This window comes from Pelobates fuscus, chromosome 6 (genome assembly GCF_036172605.1).
Source record: "Pelobates fuscus isolate aPelFus1 chromosome 6, aPelFus1.pri, whole genome shotgun sequence".
Taxonomy (NCBI): domain Eukaryota; kingdom Metazoa; phylum Chordata; class Amphibia; order Anura; family Pelobatidae; genus Pelobates; species Pelobates fuscus.
The window spans coordinates 81,449,202-81,476,849 of record NC_086322.1 but is presented as its reverse complement, the minus strand read 5'-3'; the positions used below and the strand labels follow the sequence as shown (position 1 = coordinate 81,476,849).

General features: G+C 44.3%; 1 protein-coding gene across 1 annotated transcript; it reads right to left on the bottom strand.

Moving 5' to 3' along the window:
- Positions 1-1,358: 1,358 nt before the first annotated feature.
- CHRNA9 (cholinergic receptor nicotinic alpha 9 subunit) lies at positions 1,359-23,538 on the bottom strand. Its single transcript, XM_063425773.1, has 5 exons — positions 23,448-23,538; positions 6,107-6,252; positions 4,236-4,390; positions 2,608-3,140; positions 1,359-1,945 (listed from the first exon to the last, which is right to left on the bottom strand). The coding sequence occupies exons 1-5, from the start codon at positions 23,536-23,538 to the stop codon at positions 1,359-1,361; spliced, it is 1,512 nt and encodes a 503-aa protein (XP_063281843.1).
- Positions 23,539-27,648: the final 4,110 nt, after the last annotated feature.

Genomic DNA, 27,648 nt, shown 5'->3' with positions numbered 1-27,648 from the left:
CGATGGACATATTGGAACTTTTGGGACTACTGTACCTTTAAGACTGTGGAACGTAGTACAGTAATCCTGCCTTTAATACTTTAAATGTCATGTATGTATTGTTGTATGCAGCTAACCTGGGTTATATATATATATGCAGCCTTCATCTGATTGTTCGGTAGAATCACTCCATTCATTGTATTGAGGAAACTACCGAACAACCAGACCACCCAGGATTAAGTGTGCCTCCAATTACCGTTTGCAACAATGTTGCAAACGGGTAATTGGCAATCATGTAATGTGTTCCGTGTCCTCTGGGTGGCCGCCATTCAGGAAACAACCACGTGGCGGCGGCCATCTTTAACTGCCGAACAGCGGTGTTTTGCCGTCGAGTGTCTGGAACTGAAATCGGACACTCGACTAGGCAAACACCGCTGAGACCTCCAGACGTCCAGGATTTCGTATAGAAACTACCGAATGACCCGTCGTTCGGTAGAAAGAAACATACGAACTAGGGGATTCATGCGAATCCCCCTTAGTCTCTATAACCCAAGTAATTCGTCTGTTTGCGTTCCCTTGTTTGTGACCGACCGCAGGGCCAAAATGCATGGAACTGTTTTCGGATACTTTACCCATGCGGTCGGTCAATACTTTAAAGTCCCATAACTCCCGAACCGTTTATCCGAATGGGCTGATTTTAACATATGTTGTCCCTCCAGACTAGGGCTATCTGGAGATATTGGATTTGTGGATGTACCCCAAGTATTTAGGGTACATCCAAAACTTGGGTAAAAATGTGTCCCTGTTAATTATGTTAAGTGCTAATCTAAGGGGAGGAAATGGGTGGGAGGTACCTCCATGTGATTGGTTAAATTCATCCTCCCCCTGGGAGTGTCCTGTATGTACTTGGTTGTAATAAAAGCCAGACTGGGTGTCCCAGTCCTCAGTTCTTGCTTAACCCTCAAAGCGATGTGCCGTCTCGGTCTTTGGGGGAATGGGATTGTTTGCTGACTGCCAGGAGTGTAAGCCGATGTCTGCTTTTCTTGTTCAGCTGTCCCAGTGTTCGTGTGGTTCCAGTCGGGAGAATGGTGTTTGCCGTAGCTGCCTGTGCATCTAGAAAGGGGATTATCGCCTAAACTGGGTTTTATCCTCTTGTAAGTGAAACGGTCCGTTACAGTGGTGGTGCCCAGTGGACCCCAGTTAAGAAGTCACACTGGTAGAAAATGGTTTAAAACTTACATTGAAGCGGCACCAGGGCACTCCTAGCACCATAACCACTACATCACATTATAGTGGTAATGGTGATAGAGTGTTCCATTAACAAAAAGTAATGATTCATTTAAAATGTAATTAAATTATTTTAAGGGTGTGACAAATTCTCACACTGCTTTTGCAATGATTAAAATGCTCATGAAGAATACCATACTAAAAAATACCCACATAAAGAACCTGTCCATCACTTTTGCCACTTTTTTCCACTCAATTCCTTTAGCACTTATTGCCTTCTGCTCTTTATACCAATTAGTGATGTATTCAATGTTACTAACCAGGACCTTATAGTGGATGCAGTGAAAACAATACGGGCGCTCTGGCATTTCACATTGGACACCAAAATTCCCAGCCACTTGGCTGTTCAGCTTTTTTTGAATGTCAAAGTCACAGACAAAAGTCTCGCTCCCTGAGGCAGGGCACTTGTAGTTCCCATAAACGTCATTCTCTCTCTCATAATCATCGTAAGAATGAATACTGTCTTCTGATTTGGAGTCAGAGTCATCATTCTGGGAGCTGGTGCAGTTCTCACCCACATCATAAACAAAAAATATTTTGGACATATAGTCCAAAATCACAACCCTGGCCCATTGTGGGATGGGTTTGGCTTCTGCTCCGCAGAGGTGAATGTTCATTATTATAATCGTTAATGCAGTAGAAGCCGTGATCATGGTCATAGTCGCTATGTAGTATTTTCCTAAAATAAACAAAAATTACAACATAAAATTATCAGGTCTTCACAACTCTGAATGGTTTATTCACTAAACAGCAAAGAAGAGAACAAGAATTGACACATTTATACAAATTTTGCGACATCATAAAAAACACAAAAAAGTCAAAGTAAAGTTAAATTATGTAAGATCCAAAGCATAATTAACAATATATATATATATATATATATATATATATATATATATATATGTATATATATATATACTTTATAATTTTGTGCAATAAAGAAAACACAGATATCTTCATTAAAAAAACAACTATATTTAAAATACAAGAAGAGTACATCCACGCAAGCACTGGTTATGTTGGGTTATTTTGGCATGCTTGGTATAGTCTACTTGGAGTTTTGTATCTATTTTCAAAGTGCACCAAAATCGTGTTTCTGCAGAATATGTGGGTGTCTTATAACTAATAAAATTATACGGTTAATATCACTTGGACAGCTTACCTGTATAATTGCATAAACTTCTAACAAATATTGTTTGGCATTATAGACCCATATCCATATTCAGTTCTATTGGAGAATTTGTTATCTGAGTCTTCCAGAATGGTTTTAAATCACTACACCAACATTCTAAGAGATCAAGAAGACCTGATGATGGACTTTGTAACGCAAATTGTACTCACCTATAAGTGGCACACTCTCAGAAGGGGGCATGCTCTCTGCCACCATTAACTGGAATACTGTAAGGGCTAGGAGGACTGTAACTCCCAGAGAGACCTTTTCTCCGGAATCCGCAGGGAGATAAAAACCTAATGGAGCCAGAAAGGATATCATCAAACATGGAATAAGGAGGTTGAATATGTAGAAAGAAGATCTCCTCTTTAAAATCAAAGTAAATGTGACATCTGGATAAGGCTCAGAGCAGCAGCCATATGTAATGACATTTTTCACTGCTGGCATGCCATGCATTTCCCATTCTACATTCTCCACGAAGTCAGACAGGTCCCCGGTGTCCATAGCATTTATGATGTCCACCTGATTGCCATTGTAGGTCCAAGAACCAAATGTGAGGTTGCATTCCTGATTGTCAAAAGGGAAATATGAAACGTCGACAACACAGGAGCTCTTTGTGATGGCTGGTGAGTCCCAGGTAATTTTACCATCGTAGCGTAGGACAACATTCGTGTTCACTGGCTCAGAGAACTCATCATCTGCCCTATCAAAATGAAGGAGAATAAACTTTAATAATATGCCTTTTAATCTCATGTATAATACAAATCATTTTATTCATTATTTTAACTTTGTATCAAGTAAGACATCAAAAAATCCCTAATCACAGGCTTACATGCTATTATATTTACTGAAATGGTCTGTGGTTGATTTTAATTATAAGCATCTACTAATTCTCCTGAGCTATTCAAAATAGATAGGGAAAGTTAGTGGTGGAGAAGGCCCTGCTCAAACGAGCTTACAAACATTTAATACTCTATTCTACATACAAAAATGTTATACTCAACACAAGACTATGGCCTTGATTTATTTTGTTTCAATCAATATCAGAAATTATTCGAATCTGGTAGGAAAAAACTTTTCAAATTATCTACAAAAATGATTGTTCTCTAAAAATGATCAGCTTGTTCCTATGATCTAAAATAATACATTTTAATAAGTCCACAAATGAATGTCTATGGCCATCTGTCTATGTGAATAGGGAAATCAAGCAATGTTTTTCAAATATAGCCCTCAAATTAAGATTTTTGGATAACCTTTTTAAATGATTTAGTATTTGTTCAATCATTTGAAAAGCTTATCCGAAAATATTAAATCGAGGTCATAGTGAGTGCACATTCACCTTGCTAGAAGTTATGTGGGCAGTTGGAAGTAGCATCAGGCTTTATCAATGTCATCATTAACCATCAGAGGTCATATCTAGCTAAACTCATGCCGTTATCCTCGTTATTTACTGAAGTGAGAATTCAAAGTGCATTTCAAATTTAAGACCAGTGCAGCCAACTTGAAAGCAAAGTTGACTTTTTTGGCATTCAATCTGAAAATATTTTTGAATTATCTTTGAAATCTCACTAAAGCGAATAAACCTGTATATAACGTGTTCCATACATGACTATTATAATATGTTCTAGAACTTGAACTCAGATGAAATAGAGTTAATTCTCATGTGTTCCAATGTTGATTTTGAAAGTAATTCGCACAACGTGGGCCAGAGTTACAAAATGAATTTAGCAACAAAAACCAGTCCCCCCATTTCCCTGGACGTGTAAATATAAAAAATAATCCACCTCTGGGTACCTACTTGTTATACAGCACAATGTCTGGTCTCCATACCATGTTACTAGGGATACGAATGGAATCCAGCCCGTCATACTCATCTCTGTCCCACTGCAGATACGCATCAAACCAGCTGAGCCGGATCCATAAATATGCTGTCAGGATCTGGTTTCTCTCATCCTAGGAGGATTTAACGACATTGGATTGACGTGCCAAGCTGATTTTATTTTATAGCATTTTAGATTGCTTCATACCAGAAATGAATTGAGAGCATACATTTGGGATAGGCTCAGCCAAATTTTGTGGCAGTGCTGTGAATAACAGAATGTTTTAATACTGGTTTTGTTGCTGTGGAGCTTAGTAATACAGGATTGAGATATGCGGGAGCTTTGCAGCAATAAAACGTACAGGAAAACCCACCGTCGGAGCTTATCACAGAGTTCTAGGTCTTGTATTGCACCGATACCTGGCAATTTCCAGGTAACTGCACATATTGCAGGGCAACAGGGAGGCCTTTATCACAGGAGCCTCTGGGCCTGGGAGCCAAAGCACGGCAAAAGAGACCGTCCCTTGGTCCCCCAGGCACAGAAAGCCTGCCAAACTAGCCAGTGCCACAAAAGTGTCCCCACCAACCTCAGGTGATCCCAGAATGGCACACTCCCTGACCAATCTCCGTTCATGAGGTTCTTGTGCTGAAACCTGCAAGGGAAGCATCTCCTCTTGGGATACGAATGCTCCCCCTGGTTGGCGTTTGCCTATATGAAATGGCGGCCACCCAGGGGAGCACTCATTGATTGCTTCCCTTGGGGTTTCACATTTAAACATTCTAACTAGTGTTCTAAATGAGATATTGGGTGGTGCCCATTCAGGAGATGAAGGAGTTCCTTTCGGAGGAGCGCTCTCGAATGGGGAGCGGGTACAATATAAGGCAAGGGAAAAACACACAGTACGAGTAAAAAGCACCTGAACAAGCGGTGGTTCCGCCACACAAACCCTTACCTATAAAGCTCTAACTAACTCTAGCCCCTCTTACATTTCTTCCCTTATTCATAGATATGCCCCTTCTCGGTCTCTCCGCTCTGCCGGTGATCTTCTCCTGTCCGCTGCTCACACCCTTACTGCTAACTCGCGCTTGTAGGACTTCTTGCGGGCGGCTCCCTTCTTTTGGAATAGCCTGCCTACCCCCATCTGACTCTCCCCTAGTCTTCAATTTTTTCAGAAGTCCCTGAAAACACATCTGTTCAGAAATGCTTATGGACTCCCAGAGTAACTTATCTGTAATTATCCAAATCTGTCTCTTGCTCTACTATAAGAGCCACACTCCACTCTCACCTCCAGCTCTGCTACTTTTCCACCTTGTTTGGTGGCTGTCACCGTTGCCGCAATGTTGTGTATTTGTACGCCACCTCCTCTATACTGTAAGCTCGTTTGAGCAGGGCCCTCGTCTACCTATTGTTCCTGTGTCATTGTGTAATTGTCTCATTTGTTGTAAATGTCCCCCTTTCATAATATTGTAAAGCGCTGCGGAATTAATTGGTGCTATATAAATACCAATAATTATAATAATAATAATTATAATAATAATAATAATATTGTGCGAATTGTATTGTGCATACATATAGGGTCTAGACATCATTTCAACATCCTCCTGGCATTATTTTGAATGCTTCATCCCAAAAATCGTGTAATGTTCATTGCAAATGCAAACTGATCCATCTCAGATTTATTTGTGGAGTCTTATTCCACAGGTAACTGCGGGACCCATTGATTTGTTCCGGGGTAGAGTAACAGGAATTTGATTCTGCTACCTTTGTCATTATTTCCGTAGAGTCTGAATGACAAGTAATTAGCTAACTAGATAGACAAACAGACTAGATATTATTCACTTCCACTTACCACATCTTTGATCTGAGAGAGAGTGATCTGAAGTGTAACATTGAGTGCTTTATCAGTGTCTTCCACTGGTCTTAGTGCATTGGAATAATCCTCAAACAAATTCCGAAATAACATCTGAGCAAATTTTCCTTTTGCTGCTTCAACACCTTTGAAGTGAAAGTAAAGCAATTTAGAGAATTGTCGAACCCGTGTAAAACAAGGGCCATGCGTGTAAATATGATTACGGAACTTAGACGGTGAAAAAACAGCTGAGAAAAACATTTAATTAAGAAAGTACAGGTAGCAGCGTCTGACTGTGAGCAAGCCGGGAAGCCTGTGGGCTTCATATTAAAGGATGGAGATGGGATAACGTGGCATATTTCAAAAGGACATACCTTTTTATTCCCTGACTAGGTATTGGCTTTTTTTTTTTAAAGCTTTGCTTAAGTTTGAAAAGTAAAAAGTAAAAAAAAAAAGAAAAAAGTTTTTTGAAGATAAATTATTTGAAAAGTTTTTTTTTTATATGATTCAAATAATTTCTGATGTTGATTCAAACAAAATAAATGAAGGACATAGTCTAGTGTTGCGTAGTCTTATGTTTATCTATTGTTTAAATCACAGTCAAATATGTTGGCGCTAAATATCTATATACTAATAATTATAAAAATCCACCATGGACCATTTTAGTATATCTAAGAACATGGAAGAATGTGATTAGGGATTGTTTGACATCTTAAATAATACAGAAATTTACAGTTAAAATAACAAATAAACTGAGTTTTGTTATAGACAAGATGAAAAGGCATATAATTAAAGTTTATTCTCCTTCATTTTAAAAGGGCAGATGATGGGTTCTCTGAGCCAGTGAACATGAATGTTGTCCTACGCTACGATGGTAAAATCACCTGGGATTCACCAGCCATCACAAAGAGCTCCTGTGTTGTCGACGTTTCATATTATTTATTGGTTTGATTGTGAATATGATTAATTAACTCCCTTTCATTACCTGTCACTTGTTATTAGAGACCAATGATTCCCAGCATGCAGCTGTGTTAGGTTCCACCTTTATCACCAATAGTACATTAAGTTTTATTTCCCTATATATTTGTTTGTTCAGTCAGTTCTCCTTTTTGCCTCATGTTTATGTTAGTTCTGTAAAGCACCAAGCAATAATCTCAAGGACGGTACATGCATACGTGCAGGAATAAGGTTAGGTTACAATGTATTTCTTGGCAGAATTTAGCTGCTGGGTAGTTTAGCTGTCTCTGGGCAGGTTAGATTGATTAGATTAGAATGTGAGCTCTTGCTAGGCTAGGAGCCAGGTTGCCCTGACTGGTGGCTCCGGTCGCAAGTTACAGGAACGACTGGATGTATAAAAGTGCCAACCAGTGATGTCACTGACTGGAAAAAGATATTTTAGAAGCAGTGCACCGCAAGGTGGTGCTCTCCTTCCTCATCAACCTATTATTATTATTATTATTGTTATTACTATTATTATTAGCTGTTTATTACATTGCTTAATTGCAAAGGAGGCAAACTCATCCTCTTGGTTAGTATTTTAGAGGATGTGTATAATTGGAGTTCGTTACGAAGGCGGTCAGGTTATTTATGACTTATTTGTTACATGTGAGTTTACAGAGGAAGAGGTTCAATTTCAACTGTCAAAAGTAAAGAAAAATAAGTAAGTGGGACCTGATGGAATACACCCAAAGTTATTAAAAGAGCTTAGGGGTGTACTAGCAAAACCATTAACAGATTTATTTAACCAATCATTGTTAACAGCAGTAGTCCCAGACGATTGGAAGTTAGCGAATGTTGTGCCCATTCACAAGAAAGATAGTTGTGAGGAGTCGGGTAACTATAGGCCGGTAATGCAATCTTTAAGTTTGGATTCCAATATTGTTGACTGGGTAAGGCAGTGGCTGAGTGACAGGCAACAGAGGGTTGTAATCAATGGATTATATTCAAAGCATGGTCTTGTCACCAGTGGGGTACCTCAGGGATCTGTACTTGGACCCATTCTCTTTAATGTTTTTATTAGTGATATTGCTTAAGGTCTTGATGGTAAGGTATGTCTTTTTGCTAATGATACTAAGATATGTAACAGGGTTGATGTTCCAAGAGGGATAAGCCAAATGGCAAATTATTTAGGTAAACTAGAAAAATGGTCAGAGTTGTGGCAACTGACATTTAATGTGGATAAGTGCAATATAATGCATCTTGGACGTAAATACCCAAGGGCAGAGTACAGAATATTTGATAGAGTCCTAACCCCAACATCTGAGGAAAGGGATTTAGGGGTGATTATTTCTGATGACTTAAAGGTAGGCAGACAATGTAATAGAGCATCAGGAAATGCTAGCAGAATGTTTGGTTGTATAGGGAGAGGTATTAGCAGTAGAAAGAGGGAAGTGCTCATGCCATTGTACAGAACACTGGTGAGACCTCACTTGGAGTATTGTACGCAGTACTGGAGACCGTATCTCCAGAAGGATATTGATACTTTAGAGAGAGTTCAGAGAAGGGCTACTAAACTGGTTCATGGATTGCAGGATAAAATTTACAAGGAAAGGTTAAAGGATCTTAACATGTATAGCTTGGAGGAAAGACGAGACAGGGGGGATATGATAGAAACATTTAAATACATAAAGGGAATCAACACAGTAAAGGAGGAGACTATATTTAAAAGAAGAAAAACTACCACAACAAAAGGACATAGTCTTAAATTAGAGGGGCAAGGTTTAAAATAATATCAGGAAGTATTACTTTACTGAGAGGGCAGTGGATGCATGGAATAGCCTTCCAGCTGAAGTGGTAGAGGTTAACACAGTAAAGGAGTTTAAGCATGCATGGGATAGGCATAAGGCTATCCTAACTATAAGATAAGAGCAGGGACTAATGAAAGTATTTAGAAAATTGGGCAGACTAGATGGGCCGAATGGTTCTTATCTGCCGTCACATTCTATGTTCTATATACATTTATATTAATGAAAAGTCCTAATACGCAATCTGACTTACAGTTTCTTATGGTTTATTCTTAGTCACTGATACATAATAAAACAACGAAGGATGTTACGTGATCATGGATGTTCCACAGCAGATGGCAATTGCTGAACTTCTGAAGGCAGAGTTACATCATTACATAGCTGTACAGACAGAAGAGCCAATAGAGAGAGAGATCTCATGTCCCTTTGTTCAGTTACTATATAGATGTGACCAGACTGACATCAGAATTTAACCCTAGCCATATAAGGACAAAACCCCCAACACACATTCCAGAGTACTAATACAAGAAAACCATGTGACTTTTTAATACCATCTGTTACGTATGTCAATCCAGACATCCATACATAATCGATAGAAACATGCAATATGCAATATTCTACAGCAATCCACAGGAATAAGGTGATGGCAGTCATGAGGCAAGTATACCTAACTTCCACTGCGCCCAATGGCCGTTGCACTCGAAATCCCTGAAAGTGGTGGATCCACTTAAACTTTACCAATTAGATGCAAACAAATCCTACTCACCTGAGCTCTGCTCTTGCAAAAGAGAGGGAGCTGCTGGCCTGCACCTCTGTCAGGTGCAGATCACTGCCAGTGCTCCCTTATGGTCACAGACCTTATGGTACAGACCTGCAGCACATGACCCCTAAACCAATAAAGTTTAAAGCCCAAAAGACCCTCAGGTACACTCTTTGGATCACCAGGGCACATTGCCCTCTTGCTGCCTAAAAGTTAACTAGCAAGGGGGCAAAGTATATACATTTTATACTTGGCAGGCAGGATGGACACATAAATGCAGCCACCCCACATATTTTTACACCTCCACAGTCACCCGCCACAATCACATTCTACACAGTCACCCCACGCACAGTCACCCTCCATATGCACAGTCACCACCATACACAGAGTCAATCCCCCAAATACACAGCCACTTCCATACACACACTCATCTCCCATACACACAGTCACCCTCATACCTACACAGTCCCACCATGCACACACAATCGCTCTAATACATTCACAGTCATGCACAACCGCCTTGCTATAAACACCACGCATATGTCAAGACCACAAGCAGCCCCCCTAACAATACAACACACCTCTCACAGCTCAGACAAATATACTCTCTCAGACATAAAGATACACATGCTCAGAGACATAGAGAAGCACATCTATATGCACACACACACAGATACACATACACATACACTCACAAACACATACAGGAACTGCCAGACACACACTCTCACACACATGCACATATACACAATGCCACACACACACACACACACACACACACACACACACATACTGATAAACACTGCAAGACACACAGTCAGAATATCTGAGTATGTATAAATGCAAATAATAATAATGTATATGCATTTATCAGTGTGTATGTATGTGTGTGTATCAGTGAGTATGTATGTATGTGTGTGTGCATGTATAAGTGTGTTTATCTGCTGTATGAGTATATGGGTTAATGTATACATGAGAGGATAATAAAATATGTGGGGGAAATTTAAATGCGTAACCTCATTGTCCGATAAAGGATTTTAAAAGGATTTTCTGTACAATCAAAATTTTTTCACCTATTAAATATTGTGCATATTGAAAAAGAAAAATTACATTTAAACATGCCTTTCGAAAACACCCAAAATATTTGAAGTTTGTTGATTCTTTCCTGCAAACAGTCTGATGGGGATGGGGATAGATTTTATTTTGTTTTGTTAAAATAAAATAATATGACAGAATCCTGTGACTTGCACGGGCCTCTTATTTACATATACACAGTTGTTTAAAAAAAAAATAAAAGAGGAGAGAGAAATAGAGAAAATTAAAAGGCTAATTTAAAGTAAGATACATCTAAATGTGATAGTAAAATATTTTTATAATTTTAGTATTCATCACTTGCCTAAAGAATTTATAATTTTTAATGATTTCAGAGAACGTTTAAGAAAAACTCAGTAACTCTCACCTTTCAAATCCAGAACTGTTGTAAAAAGCCAAAAGGAACCGTACAGAAGGGTTGAATAAAACTTCATTATATCTGCCGAAAATTCCAAAAATGTCCTCATATGCTAGAGATAATCTATGTGTCCAGTTGGATGTTCTTCCACGAAGAAGATACAATATGAATACAGATGTGTAGACTCTTTTCTTACCTATAATAGTTCTTACTATTTTTCTAGGTATCCAACATGGAAAAATCATGAGCAGGAATAGTATCCAGTGATATGTAACCAGAGAGGAGCAGATACAATAGAGAGCAGACATCCTACAAAAGGGACCTGACAATGTCATGGTTCGATGATCACTCAGCTTACACAACCACGCTCTCTTGTTTCAAACTGTTCTGTAAGGCTGTGTATCATAGTAAGGACTACATGTTTGGATTTTAATTTGGTTTTGTTAATGAAACATGCATTACATTAAGTGACTTGAAACTTGTAACCTGAAAGAAAGACGCTCATGCAATATTTAAGCAACCACCCCACTTACTCAGCATCTGCTGTAAAAATATCCCCAACAGCCATGTGAAAGCACCGTGATCAGTACAGGGATTTACAGAGCTATTCAATAAAGTGAGAATGACTGGGAGTTCAAAGTGAATTTTAAACGTTAGCCCAAGATAATCAAACTAAACACAGAACTGACTTGGAGAATGTTTCTAATAAGTTAATTTGGCTTATGTTTTAAAATTCACTTTGCATTCCTAGCAATTTATCCTTTAGTGAATAACCCTATTAATGTTTAAAATCGTGTGCCATCGCGAAATGGTGGGCCTAAGGGTCAATTGGGCCAAATCATGTGCCCTTCACTTGAGTGGGCGCCCCCGCCACCACTCCCTCGAGGACTTCCTCTGTGGTGACAATCGAGGGCCCCTAAATATCTTAGCATTAAGGTCCATAGAGATCTCTCTCTCATATATAAATTAAATATTCCGCCAATCTTAACGGCCATCTTTGCAGAGTTTGAACACTGGCATAAGTTGCCTTTATCTTACATTGGAAGGGATAATCTATACAAATTGGTCAGTTTTCCTAAACTGTTATATCCCCTCCAGATGCTCCCAATACTCCTCTCGAAAAGTGACAAGTGTTTGTTGAACAAATATCTTAGAAAATATCTTTGGCAGGGGCATACGGCACACCTTAGCCTAACCAAATTAAACCAACACAGGGCTGATGGTGGTCTAAACCTGCCTAATGCTGTGGAATACAGTTTGGCAGCACAGCTTAGACATGTGCTAGACTGGATTCAATCTCAAAACAGATTTTCTAACTTGTCCTTGGAGTCCTATCTGGCATCACCAAACCCACTCGTGGCTCTCCTTCACAGGCCACACCACTTACTCCCTGACTATATCCTATATAATCCCCTCCTGGCTACCCCTATTAGGGCATGGAAACAGTCTGCCCCAAACTGGGTGTTGACCCAATACATACTATTCACCTACCTTTAACTCACAACCCAGACTTTTCCCCAGGCTCTCACCACCCTTTCACGGTGTGGGCGGAGAGTGGGACCTCCGGCCTTTTGTGGATCATGTCGGCCAGAGGTTTGCCACCCTCCGGCCTTTTGTGGATCATGTCGGCCAGAGGTTTGTCTCATAAATGATAATGTCACTTGTGTTATATTCTTCTACCATGCATTCACAATAAAAATGGTTTTGGGGGGAAAAAAAATTGTGTGCCATTCAGTTGTAGCATTTTCCTGTTTAAGGGAACCCATGCCTTTGTTATTTAATTTGATTTTAACTTCCTCTAATATCCATAATTATAAATGTTCACCATGCAACCCATTAAAGTGTGTCCCAAAGGAATTTTTATCAAGGATTCTTGTCCTGAATATCCGGATTTTACATTGATGTGCCTGTTTTCTGAGACTTGAATAAAGTATGCTCATATTCCTAGCAACAAATCATTTTTGAAGTTTAAAGAAAGCATAGGATAATCAGTTTGATTATTGCATTCTAATCCAGACCTTTCTACATTTCAAGTGACAAAGAAGGACACTCTAATTTCAGAGGTGTGATTGGAGGTGTGGCCAAAGACAAATAGTGTCTTCCTAAGACTATAGTGCCCCTATCTCTAATCACAGTCGTGCCCCCTTTCCTGTGTGTAGTAATAATTAATAAAATAAAGGTTTTACTCACCTTTTCCCAGTGCTGAGGCTCTCTCGGCACTGTTTGCATCTCTTCTTCCAGCATCAACTAGTCATGGCCTCCTCCGTGATGGTTCAAACCAATGCATCTCGTAGAGGAGCATTGGGGAGCTGATGTGCATGCGCGATGAGTGCCACATTCAATCCAATGGATTTCATGGGAATCCAATGCTTACCTATGAGCTGCCGCATCACATAACCAAGTTTTACTTGGTCAGTGCAGTGGAAGCGCCTCTGCAGTCAGTATGGAAGACAGTCACTAGAGGTATGTTAAACCCTGCAATTTAAGCTTTATAGTTGCTATAGAAAGTAATGTTTTACATTGCAGGATTAAAATGACACGACCACTGCATGAAGACATGGGCGTAGGAACCCCAAAAAATCTGGGGGGGATAGCATTTTTACTCGCCGGGTATATTCTTATTCCGTAAACTAGGAGTTGTTTATCCCATTGTACAGCGCTACGGAATTTGCAGTCGCTATATAAATGATTAAATAATAACATTAAAGGGTCACTACAGGGAAGGGGTTTTACTTACCCGGATACAGCGCCGGGATCCTCCTGATTAGAACCACCCCTACCCTTTCCATGAATATTAGAACCACCCCTACCCCTTCCATGCACAAAAGAACCCCACCTACCCCTTCCACGCATATTAACCCCCTACCCCTTCCATGCATATTAGTACCCCCCCAACCCCTTCCATGCATATTAGAACCCACCCTACCCCTTCCATTCATATTAGTACTCCCCTAACCCCTTCCAATAATGTTTCTACCTCCCCCCTCCTCCCATCCATATTAGTAGCCCCCCTAAACCCTTCCAATTATTTTTCTACCTACCCCTCTCCCCCTATCCTTATTAGTAGCCCCCCTAACCCTTTCCAATAATTTTCTGCCATTTTAACTAACGCCAGTGCTGGAGTGCCGCCGTGTTTACATTAAAAGGCCTGCAGGGACAGGCTATAGACACCAGAACCACTACATTAAGCTGCAGTGCTTCTGGGGACTATAGTGTTTCTTTAATGTGAGGTAAATTAGAGATTAGTGCCACGAATAATATGCTAGATTGCCTACTTACAACCAAATGAGGATGACGATGGGCTCTAGCTGCAGTCTGGCTCCACTGGTCTGGTGTAGAACAGGCTCTCTGGAGGCTGTTTGTAACTGTGGTCACAAAAATCAATGTTCTGGGAGAACGGGAAGCAGCTCCATTTTTTGGGGGCCCTTTACACAGCTCAAGGTCTGGGTCCCAGGGTCCACCTTCATGTTCCACCAATGAGTTTGTTCACAGGGGGTGAAGTGTGTAGGGGATGTCCTGATATGTGTGTAAGGAATGCATTGTGTGAATCTGTGTTTGTATGTGTAAGGGCTGTAAGGTGTGTTTCTGTGTATGTACGGGATGCAGTGTGTGCGTCTGTAAGGGGTGCATTGAGTGTGTGTACAGGGTGCATTGAGTGTGTGTAAGGAATGCATTGTGTGTTTCTGTGTGTGTAAGGGTTGCATGATTGTGTGATTGTGTGTGTGTGTGTGTGTGTGTGTGCACGGGGTGCGTTGAGTGTGTGTAAGGAATGCATTGTGTGTTTCTGTGTGTGTAAGGGTTGTATGATTGTGTGTGTGTGTGTGTGCACGGGGTGCATTGAGTGTGTGTAAGGAATGCATTGTGTGTTTCTGTGTGTGTAAGGGTTGCATGATTGTGTGATTGTGTGTGTGTGTGTGTGTGTGATGAATGTCAATCTCTCTCCCTCCCTTGTCACTCTCTTTCTCCCCCTCCCTCCCTTGTCACTCTCTTTCTCCCCCTCCTTCCCTCCCTTGTCACTCTCTTTCTCCCCCTCCCTCCCGTGCCACTTTCTTTCTCCCCCTCCCTCCCTTGTCACTTTCTTTCTCCCCTCCCTTCCTTGTCACTTTCTTTCTCCCCCTCCCTTGTCACTCTTTCTCCCCCTCCCTCCCTTGTCACTCTTTCTCCCCCTCCCTTGTCACTCTTTCTCCCCCTCCCTTGTCACTCTTTCTCCCCCTCCCTCCCTTGTTACTCTTTCACCCCCTCCCTCCCTTGTCACTTTCTTTCTCCCCCTCCCTCCCTTGTCACTCTCTTTCTCCCCCTCCGTCCCCCCCTTGTCACTCTCTTTCTCCCCCTCCCTCCCTTGTCACTCTCTTTCTCCCCCTCCCTCCCTTGTCATTCTTTCTCCCCCTCCCTCCCTCCCTTGTCACTCTTTCTCCCCCTCCCTTGTCACTCTTTCTCGCCCTCCCTCCCTCCCTTGTCACTCTTTCTCCCCCTCCCTTGTCACTCTTTCTCGCCCTCCCTCCCTCCCTTGTCACTCTTTCTCCCCATCCCTCGTCACTGTCTTTCTCCCCCCTGTCACTCTTTCTCCCCCTCCCTCCCTCCCTTGTCACTCTTTCTCCCCCTCCCTCCCTTGTCACTTTCTTTCTCCCCCTCCCTCCCTTGTCACTCTCTTTCTCCCCCTCTGTCCCCCCTTGTCACTCTCTTTCTCCCCCTCCTTCCCTTGTCACTCTCTTTCTCCCTCCCTTGTCACTCTCTTTCCTCCCCTCCCTCCCTCCCACTCTCTTTCTCCCCCTCCCTCCCTCCCTTGTCACTCTCTTTCTCCCCTCCCTCCCTCCCTTGCCACTTTCTTTCTCCCCCTCCCTGCCTCCCTTGTCACTCTTTATCCCCCTCCCTTGTCACTCTTTCTCCCCCTCCCTTGTCACTCTTTCTCGCCCTCCCTCCCTCCCTTGTCACTCTTTCTCCCCCTTCCTTGTCACTCTTTCTCCCCCTCCCTCCCTCCCTTGTCACTCTTTCTCCCCCTCCCTCGTCACTGTCTTTCTCCCCCCTGTCACTCTTTCTCACCCTCCCTCCCTCCCTCCCTTGTCACTTTCTCCCCCTCCCTCCCTTGTCACTTTCTTTCTCCCCCTCCCTCCCTTGTCACTCTCTTTCTCCCCCTCCGCCCCCCCCTTGTCACTCTCTTTCTTCCCCTCCTTCCCTTGTCACTCTCTTTCTCCCTCCCTTGTCACTCTCTTTCTCCCCCTCCCTCCCTCCCACTCTCTTTCTCCCCCTCCCTCCCTCCCTTGTCACTCTATTTCTCCCCTCCCTCCCTCCCTTGCCACTTCTTTCTCCCCCTCCCTGCCTCCCTTGTCACTCTTTCTCCCCCTCCCTTGTCACTCTTTCTCTCCCTCCCTTGTCACTCCTTCTCCCCCTCCCTCCCTTGTCACTCTCTTTCTCCCCCTCCCTCCCTTGTCATTCTTTCTCCCCCTCCCTCCCTCCCTTGTCACTCTTTCTCCCCCTCCCTTGTCACTCTTTCTCGCCCTCCCTCCCTTGTCACACTTTCTCCCCCTCCCTTGTCACTCTTTCTCGACCTCCCTCCCTTGTCACTCTTTCTCCCCCTCCCTCGTCACTGTCTTTCTCCCCCCTGTCACTCTTTCTCCCCCTCCCTCCCTCCCTTGTCACTCTTTCTCCCCCTCCCTCCCTTGTCACTTTCTTTCTCCCCCTCCCTCCCTTGTCACTCTCTTTCTCCCCCTCCGTCCCCCCCTTGTCACTCTCTTTCTCCCCCTCCTTCCCTTGTCACTCTCTTTCTCCCTCCCTTGTCACTCTCTTTCTCCCCCTCCCTCCCTCCCACTCTCTTTCTCCCCCTCCCTCCCTCCCTTGTCACTCTCTTTCTCCCCTCCCTCCCTCGCCACTTTCTTTCTCCCCCTCCCTGCCTCCCTTGTCACTCTTTCTCCCCCTCCCTTGTCACTCTTTCTCCCCCTCCCTTGTCACTCTTTCTCGCCCTCCCTCCCTCCCTTGTCACTCTTTCTCCCCCTCCCTTGTCACTCTTTCTCCCCCTCCCTCCCTCCCTTGTCACTCTTTCTCCCCCTCCCTCGTCACTGTCTTTCTCCCCCTGTCACTCTTTCTCCCCCACCCTCCCTCCCTCCCTTGTCACTCTTTCTCCCACTCCCTCCCTCCCTTGTCACTCTTTCTCCCCCTCCCTCGTCACTGTCTTTCTCCCCCTGTCACTCTTTCTCCCCCACCCTCCCTCCCTCCCTTGTCACTCTTTCTCCCCCTCCCTCCCTTGTCACTTTCTTTCTCCCCCTCCCTCCCTTGTCACTCTCTTTCTCCCCCTCCGTCCCCCCTTGTCACTCTCTTTCTCCCCCTCCCTCCCTTGTTACTCTCCTTCTCCCTCCCTTGTTACTCTCCTTCTCCCTCCCTTGTCACTCTCTTTCTCCCTCCCTTGTCACTCTCTTTCTCCCCCTCCCTCCCTCCCCACTCTCTTTCTCCCCCTCCCCCCTCCCTTGTCACTCTTTCTCCCCCTCCCTCCCTTGTCACTTTCTTTCTCCCCCTCCCGCCCTTGTCACTCTCTTTCTCCCCCTCCGTCCCCCCCTTATCACTCTATTTCTCCCCCTCCCTCCCTTGTCACTCTCTTTCTCCCTCCCTTGTCACTCTCTTTCTCCCCCTCCCTCCCTTGTCACTCTCTTTCTCCCCCTCCCTCCCTTCCTCCCCACCCTCTTTATCCCCCTCACTCCCTCCCTTGTCACTCGCTTTCTCCCCCTCCCTTGTCACTCTCTTTCTCCCCCTCCCTTATCACTCTCTTTCTCCCCCTCCCTCCCTCCATTGTCACTCTCTTTCTCCCCCTCCCTCCCTCCCTTGTCACTCTCTCTCTCCCTCCCTCCCTTCCTTGTCACTCTCTTTTTTCTCCCCCTCCCTCCCTCCTTCCCTTGTCACTCTCTTTTTTCTCCCCCTCCCTCCCTCCCTCCCTTGTCACTCTCTTTTTTCTCCCCCTCCCTGCCTTGTCACTCTCTTTTTTCTCCCTCCCCCCTCCCTCCCTTGTCACTCTCTTTTTTCTCCCCCCCTCCCTCCCTACTCTCTTCCTCCCCCCTCCCCTACCTCTGTTGTAGCGTGGCCGAGCCCTGTATGGTCCGCGGGTACAGGGAGCTTTTGTTTCCTGTACCCGGCCGGACTAACAGGAAGTGCATACTCAGTGTGCACTTCCTGTTAGTCCGGCCGGATACAGGAGACATATGCTCCCTGTACCCGCGGACCATACAGGGCTCGGCCACGCTACAGTGAGGGAGTGACAGGAGGGAGCGCTAAGCGCTTCCCTCCTGTCAGCCCCTCTCCTCATGCTGCGCCCGGGCTGTGCGCCCTCAAAGCTGCAGCCGCCTGAGGCTCTCTACAGAGCGCTCGGGCGGCTGCAGCATGAAGGGGGCCGGCAGAGCTGGGGGGGATTTCCCCATAACCTGTCCCCCCCGCATGATTTGCTGGGGGGGATGCGTCCCCCGATCCCCCCCGGTTCCTACGCCCATGCATGAAGACCACTTCATTGAGATGAAGTGGTCTGGGTGATATTAGTGGTTCTTTAATTAGGCTCTTTATAATCTTTTGAATAACTGGAAAGATAGCTTTTACCACGCATTTGTAGCCAGGAACTGGGTTCATGCCCTTAGCAAGAGAACTTCATAGACAACTGATCCAGTTGAAAGAATTATAAATATCATCAAGGCAAGACCTAGAGGATGCTTAGCTCAGTCTTCAATGTGTAACTGGGTAAGATATCTGACAAAGAAAAACAGCTAATCAGATTGCAACGTATGGACACGCATCTTATATAAAACCGTATGTATAGGAGAGCAGCTGAATATAGACATATGTCAGTATGTCAGCAACGCCAACCTACGTGATGTATAAATATATTGCATGACTAATGCAGAGAATTGCTGTTTTCAGTATTTAACGACACATAAAACAACTGAGTAGGAGTGTGCAACCCTATCATTTTCAGTATAATATTTTTCCGATCAGGACTAACATTTATAATATTTTTGAGTGTTCGGGGGAAGCCTTCATCTGAAATGAAAGTATATGTAAGTTTCTTTTGTAAGTGAAGTATATATATATGTATGTCAGTTTGTATGTGTCTGTGTGTGTGTGTGTGTGTGTATAGATACAGGGCTTAAATACTGCATTCTTTTATTTAATGGGACATGCAGCTTTAGCTTTGAATGAGACCGTTGCTACACTCTGCAGACTGAAAAAAGCAAGTATATATAATTTTTTTTCATATTTAACTGCTTCTTCCCACCACTACCTAGCTGGTAGCAACTTCCCTTGGTGTCCTCCATAACCTTCATTAACCCCTGCATACATTTACAGAAAATTTTATTTAATTTGTCCTGTAGCCACCCATGATAGTTTTGAACTTGCTCTGTAAGACACTGTTTTAATCAGCATCACATTCAAGCCTTAATTCTTTCTACGTTTCTACCATCATACCCCTTTCTCCTTAACACCACACATACTGGACCACTATTCTACAACATAGCTTCAAATATTTCTTTCTCTATATCCTTCCTTCTATATTTTTTACTCCACCGTCATGGATACATGCATAGACAAAACTCCTTACAAAAGACCTTAAAGTAAACTTCAAAGATCAGCCAAGAAACGGTACCTAAAAGAGCCTCCACCGCCATCCACTTCATCTCTCTTACCAACAGGCTCGGACATGGACACCAACAGTCTCTCTCTACAGCTTGAGAGGTTTCTAATCTCCTCAAACTAGTTTTTGAATCCCAATTCAAGGACATTAAAGAATCCATTGATAGTGCACTCAATCTTCTTCAAACTCACTCTACTCAACTTACCTTTCTGAAAACCAGACAAAGCACAACAGAAAATGAACTAAACCAACTGCAATCCACCATTTGACAACAAGAAAATATCTTAACCTCTTTACAAGACAAATTGAATGATGTAGAAAACAAGAGTAGAAGAAACACTTTCATATTTGTAGGCTTCCCTGAAGCCTTGAAACTGGCTGATATTATTCCAACCATTCAGAGGCGTAACAGGAAACCACAGGACCCCGGTGCAAAAATTGCCCTCGGCCCCCCTCCCCAAACGTCTACCCCCCGGCACACCATCCATACGTCTACCCTCCCCCTCCAATTCGTTGCCCCCCCACACATGCAGACAAACATATACGCATGCAGACACACAAACAGACACACATACATATACAGAGACACACACATACACACATACAGGCACACATACATACAAACACATACATACGGAACAATACACAGAGACACACATATACAGACATACACACACACACACAGACATACATACAAAACACACACATACACAGGCACAAAGACAGACATACACGCACACACACACACACACACACACACACACAGACAGACACACAGACACAGACATACAGACACACACATACATATACACACATACAAACACACATACACATAAATATACATATACACACACACAGAGACAGACACACACAGAGACAGACACACATACACACATACATACACACACACATACAGACACAGACAGACTCACAGGCAGACACACTCACATACATACACACATACAGAGAAACATTCATACAGGCACACATTCATACAGACACACATACACAAACACATACATACAAACAAACACACACATATGCAAAATATTATATCACCCTCCTGTTTCCTACCTTTTAGATGCAGGAGGGTGACTTCCCTGGGGTCCAGTAGTGGCTCAGCCTGATGGAAGTCAGAGTTCCCACTCTGACTCCCTTCCTCCCAGTGGCTCCCAGTGGTTGTTTGGAGGAAGTGATGGGGCAGTCAATTCCTCCCAGCTCTCATGTAATCACAGGTGCCCCAGTCAGCTATTAAAGCACCGCAGCGCTGACCAGGCCCCCTGGTAATACTTTGCCATTGGGTGGCCCTAACAGCGTGGGCCGGTGCCGCAACACATGCGGGCCCCCTGGAGTGGTGGGTCCTGCGACCGCGGTAGTTTCGCCACTGCCACCATTTAATCCTGGATACTGGATACCCTACAAATTGCTATTACCTCTGACTCCCCTTCCATCACTGAATGGGCACACAGGCTTGGCCCAGACAAACACAACAAAACCTCTAGACCGCGACCCAGCTAAATTTCTAAACATCAACAACACTGGTCTTATTCCCAGAGACAGCAAACACTTGGAGCGCCCTACCTATCAAGACAATAGAATTCAGATTTTCAAGAATGACTCAGCACAAGTTACCCAACGATGCAGAGCCTTCACATCTATATGTTCATCATTACACAAAACGGGTACATTTGTACAGTGCAGAGCTTAGCTCATAGGCTGAGACTGATCAGCTGAGGCACTGCAGGGCTTAGCTCCGGACAGTAAACAGAAGCTTCTAACTTTCTGTCATCAGTAGTAGAGACAGGGAATAGTGCCCAATTGCAGGATGCAGAATTGTCGATTTCTACATTTAATTTTATTTTTCACATCTCACAAATACATAATTGGTAAATATAGGGATCTCAGAAGTGACAGTTCTCCTTTAAGGCCAAGCGAGTTCCAGCAATGTACGTTAAAGCCAGGTTTGAATGTCTTGCGACCTGTCACGTCGCAATATACACATTGTGTCTCACATATAACACAATTTCAGAGACCCCGAGTCACATGCTTGGTGGCTGCTTTGAAGTGTTTCCTGCCATAAGGGTGTAAGAGAGATGTTCACACAGTCTCTCCTGCGGATGTTGAGATGGGTGAATGCGACGTGGCTCGCGCGGTGTCTGCTCTTAAGACAAAGTTTTGTATCAGCAATACTAAACTGATTTATATCTCAATCTTCAGAGTGTTCGGCTCCCAAATCCTGTTCTCGATTGCATGGAAATAACCACATCTATTTAACATCTCCAGTCACTTGTTTAACTATATTAACTCTTTCAGATAAGGACAATATGTAGGATATGTAAAATATTTCACATCACGAAGTGTAATAAGCTTTTTTGTATTGGATCAGATCACAATTGAAATTTAACAGGGTTATTCACTAGAATGAGAATTCAAAGTGAATTTCAAAAGTCAAATTAGCCGAAGTTAAATTCTCACCTATGTTTTCAGTTCTGCTGCCGTGGCCTCCAATTAGAATTCACACTTTAGCAAATAGCCCGGCAACAGTAAAAATAATAAGACTGCAATGACAACAATTGATCAGCATTATGTTTTTACCATTCTATAAGAACAAATGATTTATTATTTCTCTTAATTGTTTTTCTGATGACATCCTTATCTTCCTGGTTGGCATATTAGTTTTCAATAGTTTGTGTTTCTATACAGGAGATAAAATGTTCCCATTGCTGTCGCTGCAAACAAAATATATAATAAATATATGATATATATCACATATTTGTTGAAGTTCTCCCTATTCCCGCAGAGTGAAAGTGTTTATAGCTCCCACCCAAACATCAGCCTAGACTTGATGAAGGGTGAAAAGTAGTGTGTCATTATCGGGAAAAGCACAGGGTTATATACACAGACTCCCAGCATGGTGTCTCTATTCAACATGCAGTAAGCCTGCCCAGGCGCCTCTGTGTCTGGGAGATAATTGAGTCAGCTCTCGGTTAAACTATTTATCTCCTGGATTCAAAGGACGCTTACACAAATAACCCCAAAGATACAATATAAAAACAATAAGATGTAGTATCCCCAGAGAGCTTGTCTTCAAGCGCCCAATCCCTAAAAATAGCACCTGATTCCATGCTCGTAGAAGAAACGCCACCCTGATAAACCTTTGACCGGCCGCTCGATAAGTCATGGGCGAAAATAGACAGTAGCTGAGCTGGAGTTCCAGAGAAAATGCCAGTAGCTCCCGCTGGCGGTAATAGTTTACTCCGGCTCTCTGAAGTTGGTAAATGGGCAAGGAAAAGGGGTTGCTGGTTGGGAGGTATGCAACTGAGTGGAGCTACGAGGGGAAAGATAGACCCATAGCAGTGATTATGGTATTTTGGGACACAGTTATTTACAGTGGTTTGTCATGCAACTTGCAAAAGTACTTTTTTGGTGCACTCATAATTTTATCATAATATAGTGCTATGTGAAAGTCTAACAAATGGATATACATTTTAATTTTTAGAGAAATAGAGTATTTTTGCCAAAATATTTCAGTATCACACCAAATTGTATACATTCCACCCACTCCCATCCCAGAAATACATGTTTGTGGATTCTCAACTTCCTTTACATTCATTCTATCTCCAGATTCAGAATTCAGAACTGCATCTTGATTCCCAGTAAAATCAAACATTCAAAAAATTTGCTACCACAAATGTCCTGCCCTCCCTGGCTTCTACTCTTCTTACAGCATGCTCCTTAAGCTGCCTCTAACTTTTTAACTATCTCACAAGCTATTCGGTATTTACATATGTCCCCCGATCTCTGGCCATCAACTTCAAACTCCTCTGCAACCTCATGTCTCAAGTCTGCCTTATTAGCTTTAGATTGTACGCTCATGAGTTATCTCGCTAAGCACTTTGTATAAAAGTACTGATTGTAAGCTCACGGTAGGGTCTTCTGTTGCTTAAGTTTATGTTCATTATTTGTCTGTGTTCCCTCTATTGTACAGAGCTGCTGAATATGTTGGCACAATATAAATACGAAATTATTGTTAGTATGTAGAGAAAAAATGGGTCGCAAGAGAATACTGAGAACGGGCAGCAACTGAAATAGCCTGCCCTTTGGTCGGTCCCCGCTCAGTTCTCAAGCTGTTTTTTGCTCATCTTGTGCCATTACAGAGAGAACTTCTCTGAAACATATCAGACTGGTCCCACCCATACGGGCAGTCCAGACCCAAAATGCCAGCAAATTGTTAGTATGTAATTTACATAAAATAGCTGTTTGTCTTCTCCAATCTCCCATGTAAGGCTACATATATATTTATGTTAATCTTACCAGATTCATGCACAAACTCCCACTCACTAGTGAAGCATGCAGATCCCACAATGCAGAAGCTGCAGTCAAATGGTAGGTAATGTGGGATGACATGTGGGATGTCATGTGACTCATTAGAGGGACCATATTGAAGGAAACAAGTTACTTAGATACAATTTGATCTTTCTTTGGAGAAGAAAATTAAATTTGTATAATGTCAAAAATGATTTGGTGATTTTTGTGATAAGGTAAACCAGATAATTGGATTCTATTGAAATGGAGACATTCAGTGCATATTTTGCACCAGAGAAACCGCTAGATTGATTGTCAGAGCTTGGGTTTTGGATGTATTACATTTTATAACATGACAGGAGGCTTCATATTTGCTTAAGTCTCTCTTTAATAGAACTCCACAGCAGCACATTAACATAGAGAGAAAAACACCAAAGACAAAAACATAAGGCATCTATAAAAGGCTCCTCCCAACCAACCATTTCCTCTTTCTTTGCTGCTCCGCAGACAGTACAGGTCAGAGTACCACTGCCTCCTGTTCTTTATGGATGGCTGTGTGTCTTATTGTATATGATTTGTGATTTTATTCTCATGTGTTGAGTTTACAGTATTACTGTCCTTATTTCTATTGTGGGCATTGCTTTGCCTATCTGTTTTTTGCCCCTTTTTTCTTTATTTTTATTGTTTCATTTGTGTCATTACTATTGTAATTATTTTCTTTGTTTTTTGTTTCATTTGTTTTCCTTGGGGCTCGTGTTTCCGTTTGCGGACCGCTTCCCGTGCCGACCATCGGGACCGCGGAGTAAGACTCCGGCGGTCCCACGTGTTCTTTATACTGATTCTTGCCCGCCGACTTCGTCCGCTGAGCGGGAATCCTCTCCTTGCCTCCCTGCCCTGCCCGCATCACCGGTCGCTTGTTGGCTGTTACCCGAGCGGCGCAGGGTGCTGGACTATTTCCGCAGGAGCCTCCGCTCCTGAGCGCCCTCCCCCCGCGACCGCGTGGTCGGACACGGGGGTGCGCGGCTCTCTCTCTCGGCTGCCGCGTCTGTCGTTTATTTTTTAAGGACACCCAATTTTATGTTGTTGTATGCTCGCCTTGCAGCTCACTTGCCACTGTGTGGGGGGTCAGTTCTACTTGTTATCAGGATTACTCTTAGCATATTTGGGGTTCACTACTGCTGCCTGCAGTTTTTCTGTCTCAGTGCATGTTTTACATAGCTTTGCATGATTTTCTGTGGACCTTCTTGTTGCATGTTTCCTGGGCTGTAAGTGGCTCTGTGCATTTCACCACATGCCCCCTGCATGGGACCCGCTTGGCATAGCTACACTCTCATTGACCAAGGAACTGGCCTGGGGTCCCGGTTACACCTCTACCCTGCTCGTCCTATATGTCAAGATAGATCTGCATGTCTACCATAAGGATATACGTTCCTGCCTCATATACCACTGGGCCGGTGATACCCGTGCCCATATACTGGCCTGCTTTGTCTGTGCCCTTATGATTGGCCTGCTTTGTCTGTGCCCCTTGATTAGCCTGCTTTGTCTGTGCCCCATGATTTGGCCTGCTCTGTCTGTGCCATACTACGCATGCTATTACCCTGACGGCTCCGTGCCCTGGACAATGCGTGTTGGGCCTGCATGCGTTTACTACTTGCCTCTGCCAATACTAGGGGTGCTGCCCCTACTGCCTGCTAGTGATACCTGTTCTCTATCTCCTTAGGTATCATGTACCATCACCTCAGACGTTATGGAGTCCTCTGCACAGGAGCAGGATTTGCAGGCATTGATTAATGCGGCTGTGACCGCCTCTGTGGAGAAAGTCCTGGCTAGGGCCCTCCCTCAACCACAAGCGGACAGGGGTGTGAGAGGAACCCCTCATTTGGCAGAAGACTCAGCTGAGTCAGACTCTCCGGAGAGAGAGCAGGCAAGTGTGCAGATGCGCTATTGGAAGGGTGAAGGCCCTGAACCACGCTCCCGGAAGGGCAAGGCTGCGGCGAAGCGACATGGTTCGAGGTTATCAACCTCACCGGCCAGGCGCCGCTGTCTATCGGGCGCAGGGGAGGAGGCCTCCTTACCCCCCCCTACCATGGCCGTGCTGGATGAGTGGCGGGCAGACCAATCTCCTTCAGAGGAAGAAGATGATTGGGACGAGGACCGTGGTGATGGCCCCGGTTGGCGCTGGGAGGATGACAACGGTGGTGCCGGGGGACAACACCTTTCTGGATGCTACAGGAGAACCTCTGTTTGACCCTCACTCTATCCGGCACCCCAGGTCCTCAGAATGGTCGCTGCCCGACCACTTAGCACAATTCGTGCACTACTGGGTCCACAGACCTCTGGAAGGGGAGGCCCGCAAGAAACTGCGGGCGGAATGCCCCAGGCCCGTCCTGCCGGACAAGGTGGCAGCGACCCTGTATTTTGACCCTCTGGTGGCCTCGTACTTGAATCTTACGGGTCGGGACCCCAAGAAAGGGGTGGAGCGTAGCCTCCGCTCGGCGCAAGATAAACAACTGGATATGCTGGGCCCTTTGTGCAGGATGTTGGCCCTGGCGGACGAGGCCTACACGGAAGGTACGAGCCTGGACCCGGCCGTCATGCGGGACTGGGCGCTACGCTCCATCTGCCTTCTAGGCAATGCTAATGTGGCTCTCTGCACTGAACGCAGGAAGACGGCTTTGATCCGTATGGACAACAAGCTATCAGAGCTGGGGTCGAAAGAATTGGGCCCCCTGGCTAAAGGCCTACTGTTTGGGGAACCCTTCATTAAGGAACTACATAAGCACGTCAATCTGTTTACTTCCCTGGATAAAGCACAATCCTCCATTAAGAAGGTATTTTGGCCGCAAACATCCCGGGTTTTTGGACGGGCTGGACGACAGCGGGGTCGTGTCTCCAGCCGCGGCTGGTCTTCAGACCGCCACAGATCCCGTGGTCCGTCCTTCTTTCCGTCATACCAATCCAGAACCCCCTACGCTCAGAGGGCAGATAGAGGTCGTGGATACCGCGCCAGAGGACAGGCAAAATTTCCTACAGGTGAGTGTAACTCCTGCCACTTTCAATCACCCTACATTGCATGCGAGCAGACTGTTTTACTGCAGAGACAGGTGGCGGGAGGTGTCTTCAGATGTATGGGTCCTTCGGACGGTACGGTGTTATGTCATAGATTTCCATTCCCCTCCAACGCAGGTTGGACCCCCATCATCGCAAGAGTACAACAGTCCTTGATAGATACGGAAGTTCGGGCACTGTTCACCAAAGGCGCAGTTCAACGGGCCCCGGATTTGGGGGGCTTCTTCAGCTCGATTTTCCTAGTGAAGAAAAAGTCCGGAGAGTTCCGCCCAGTGATCAATTTAGGAGAATTGAACACCTTCATGGTCGACAACCACTTCATCATCCTCGGGACCTTCTCCAGACGGGAGACTGGTTCACGAGGCTGGACCTGAAGGACGCTTACCTCTCCGTCCCGGTGGACGAGGACTGTCGCAGATTCCTTCGCTTCGTCTGGAAGGGCGTTCCGTGCCAATTTACATGCCTTCCCTTCGGCCTCAGCGCGGCTCCTTGGTGCTTTAGCTCCTGAAGCCTGTGGTCGCCCGATTCAGGTCGGAGGGCGTTCACTGCATAATATATCTGGACAACTTGCTGATCTTTTGCGAGGACCCCTCCAGGCTCAGATATCAGACT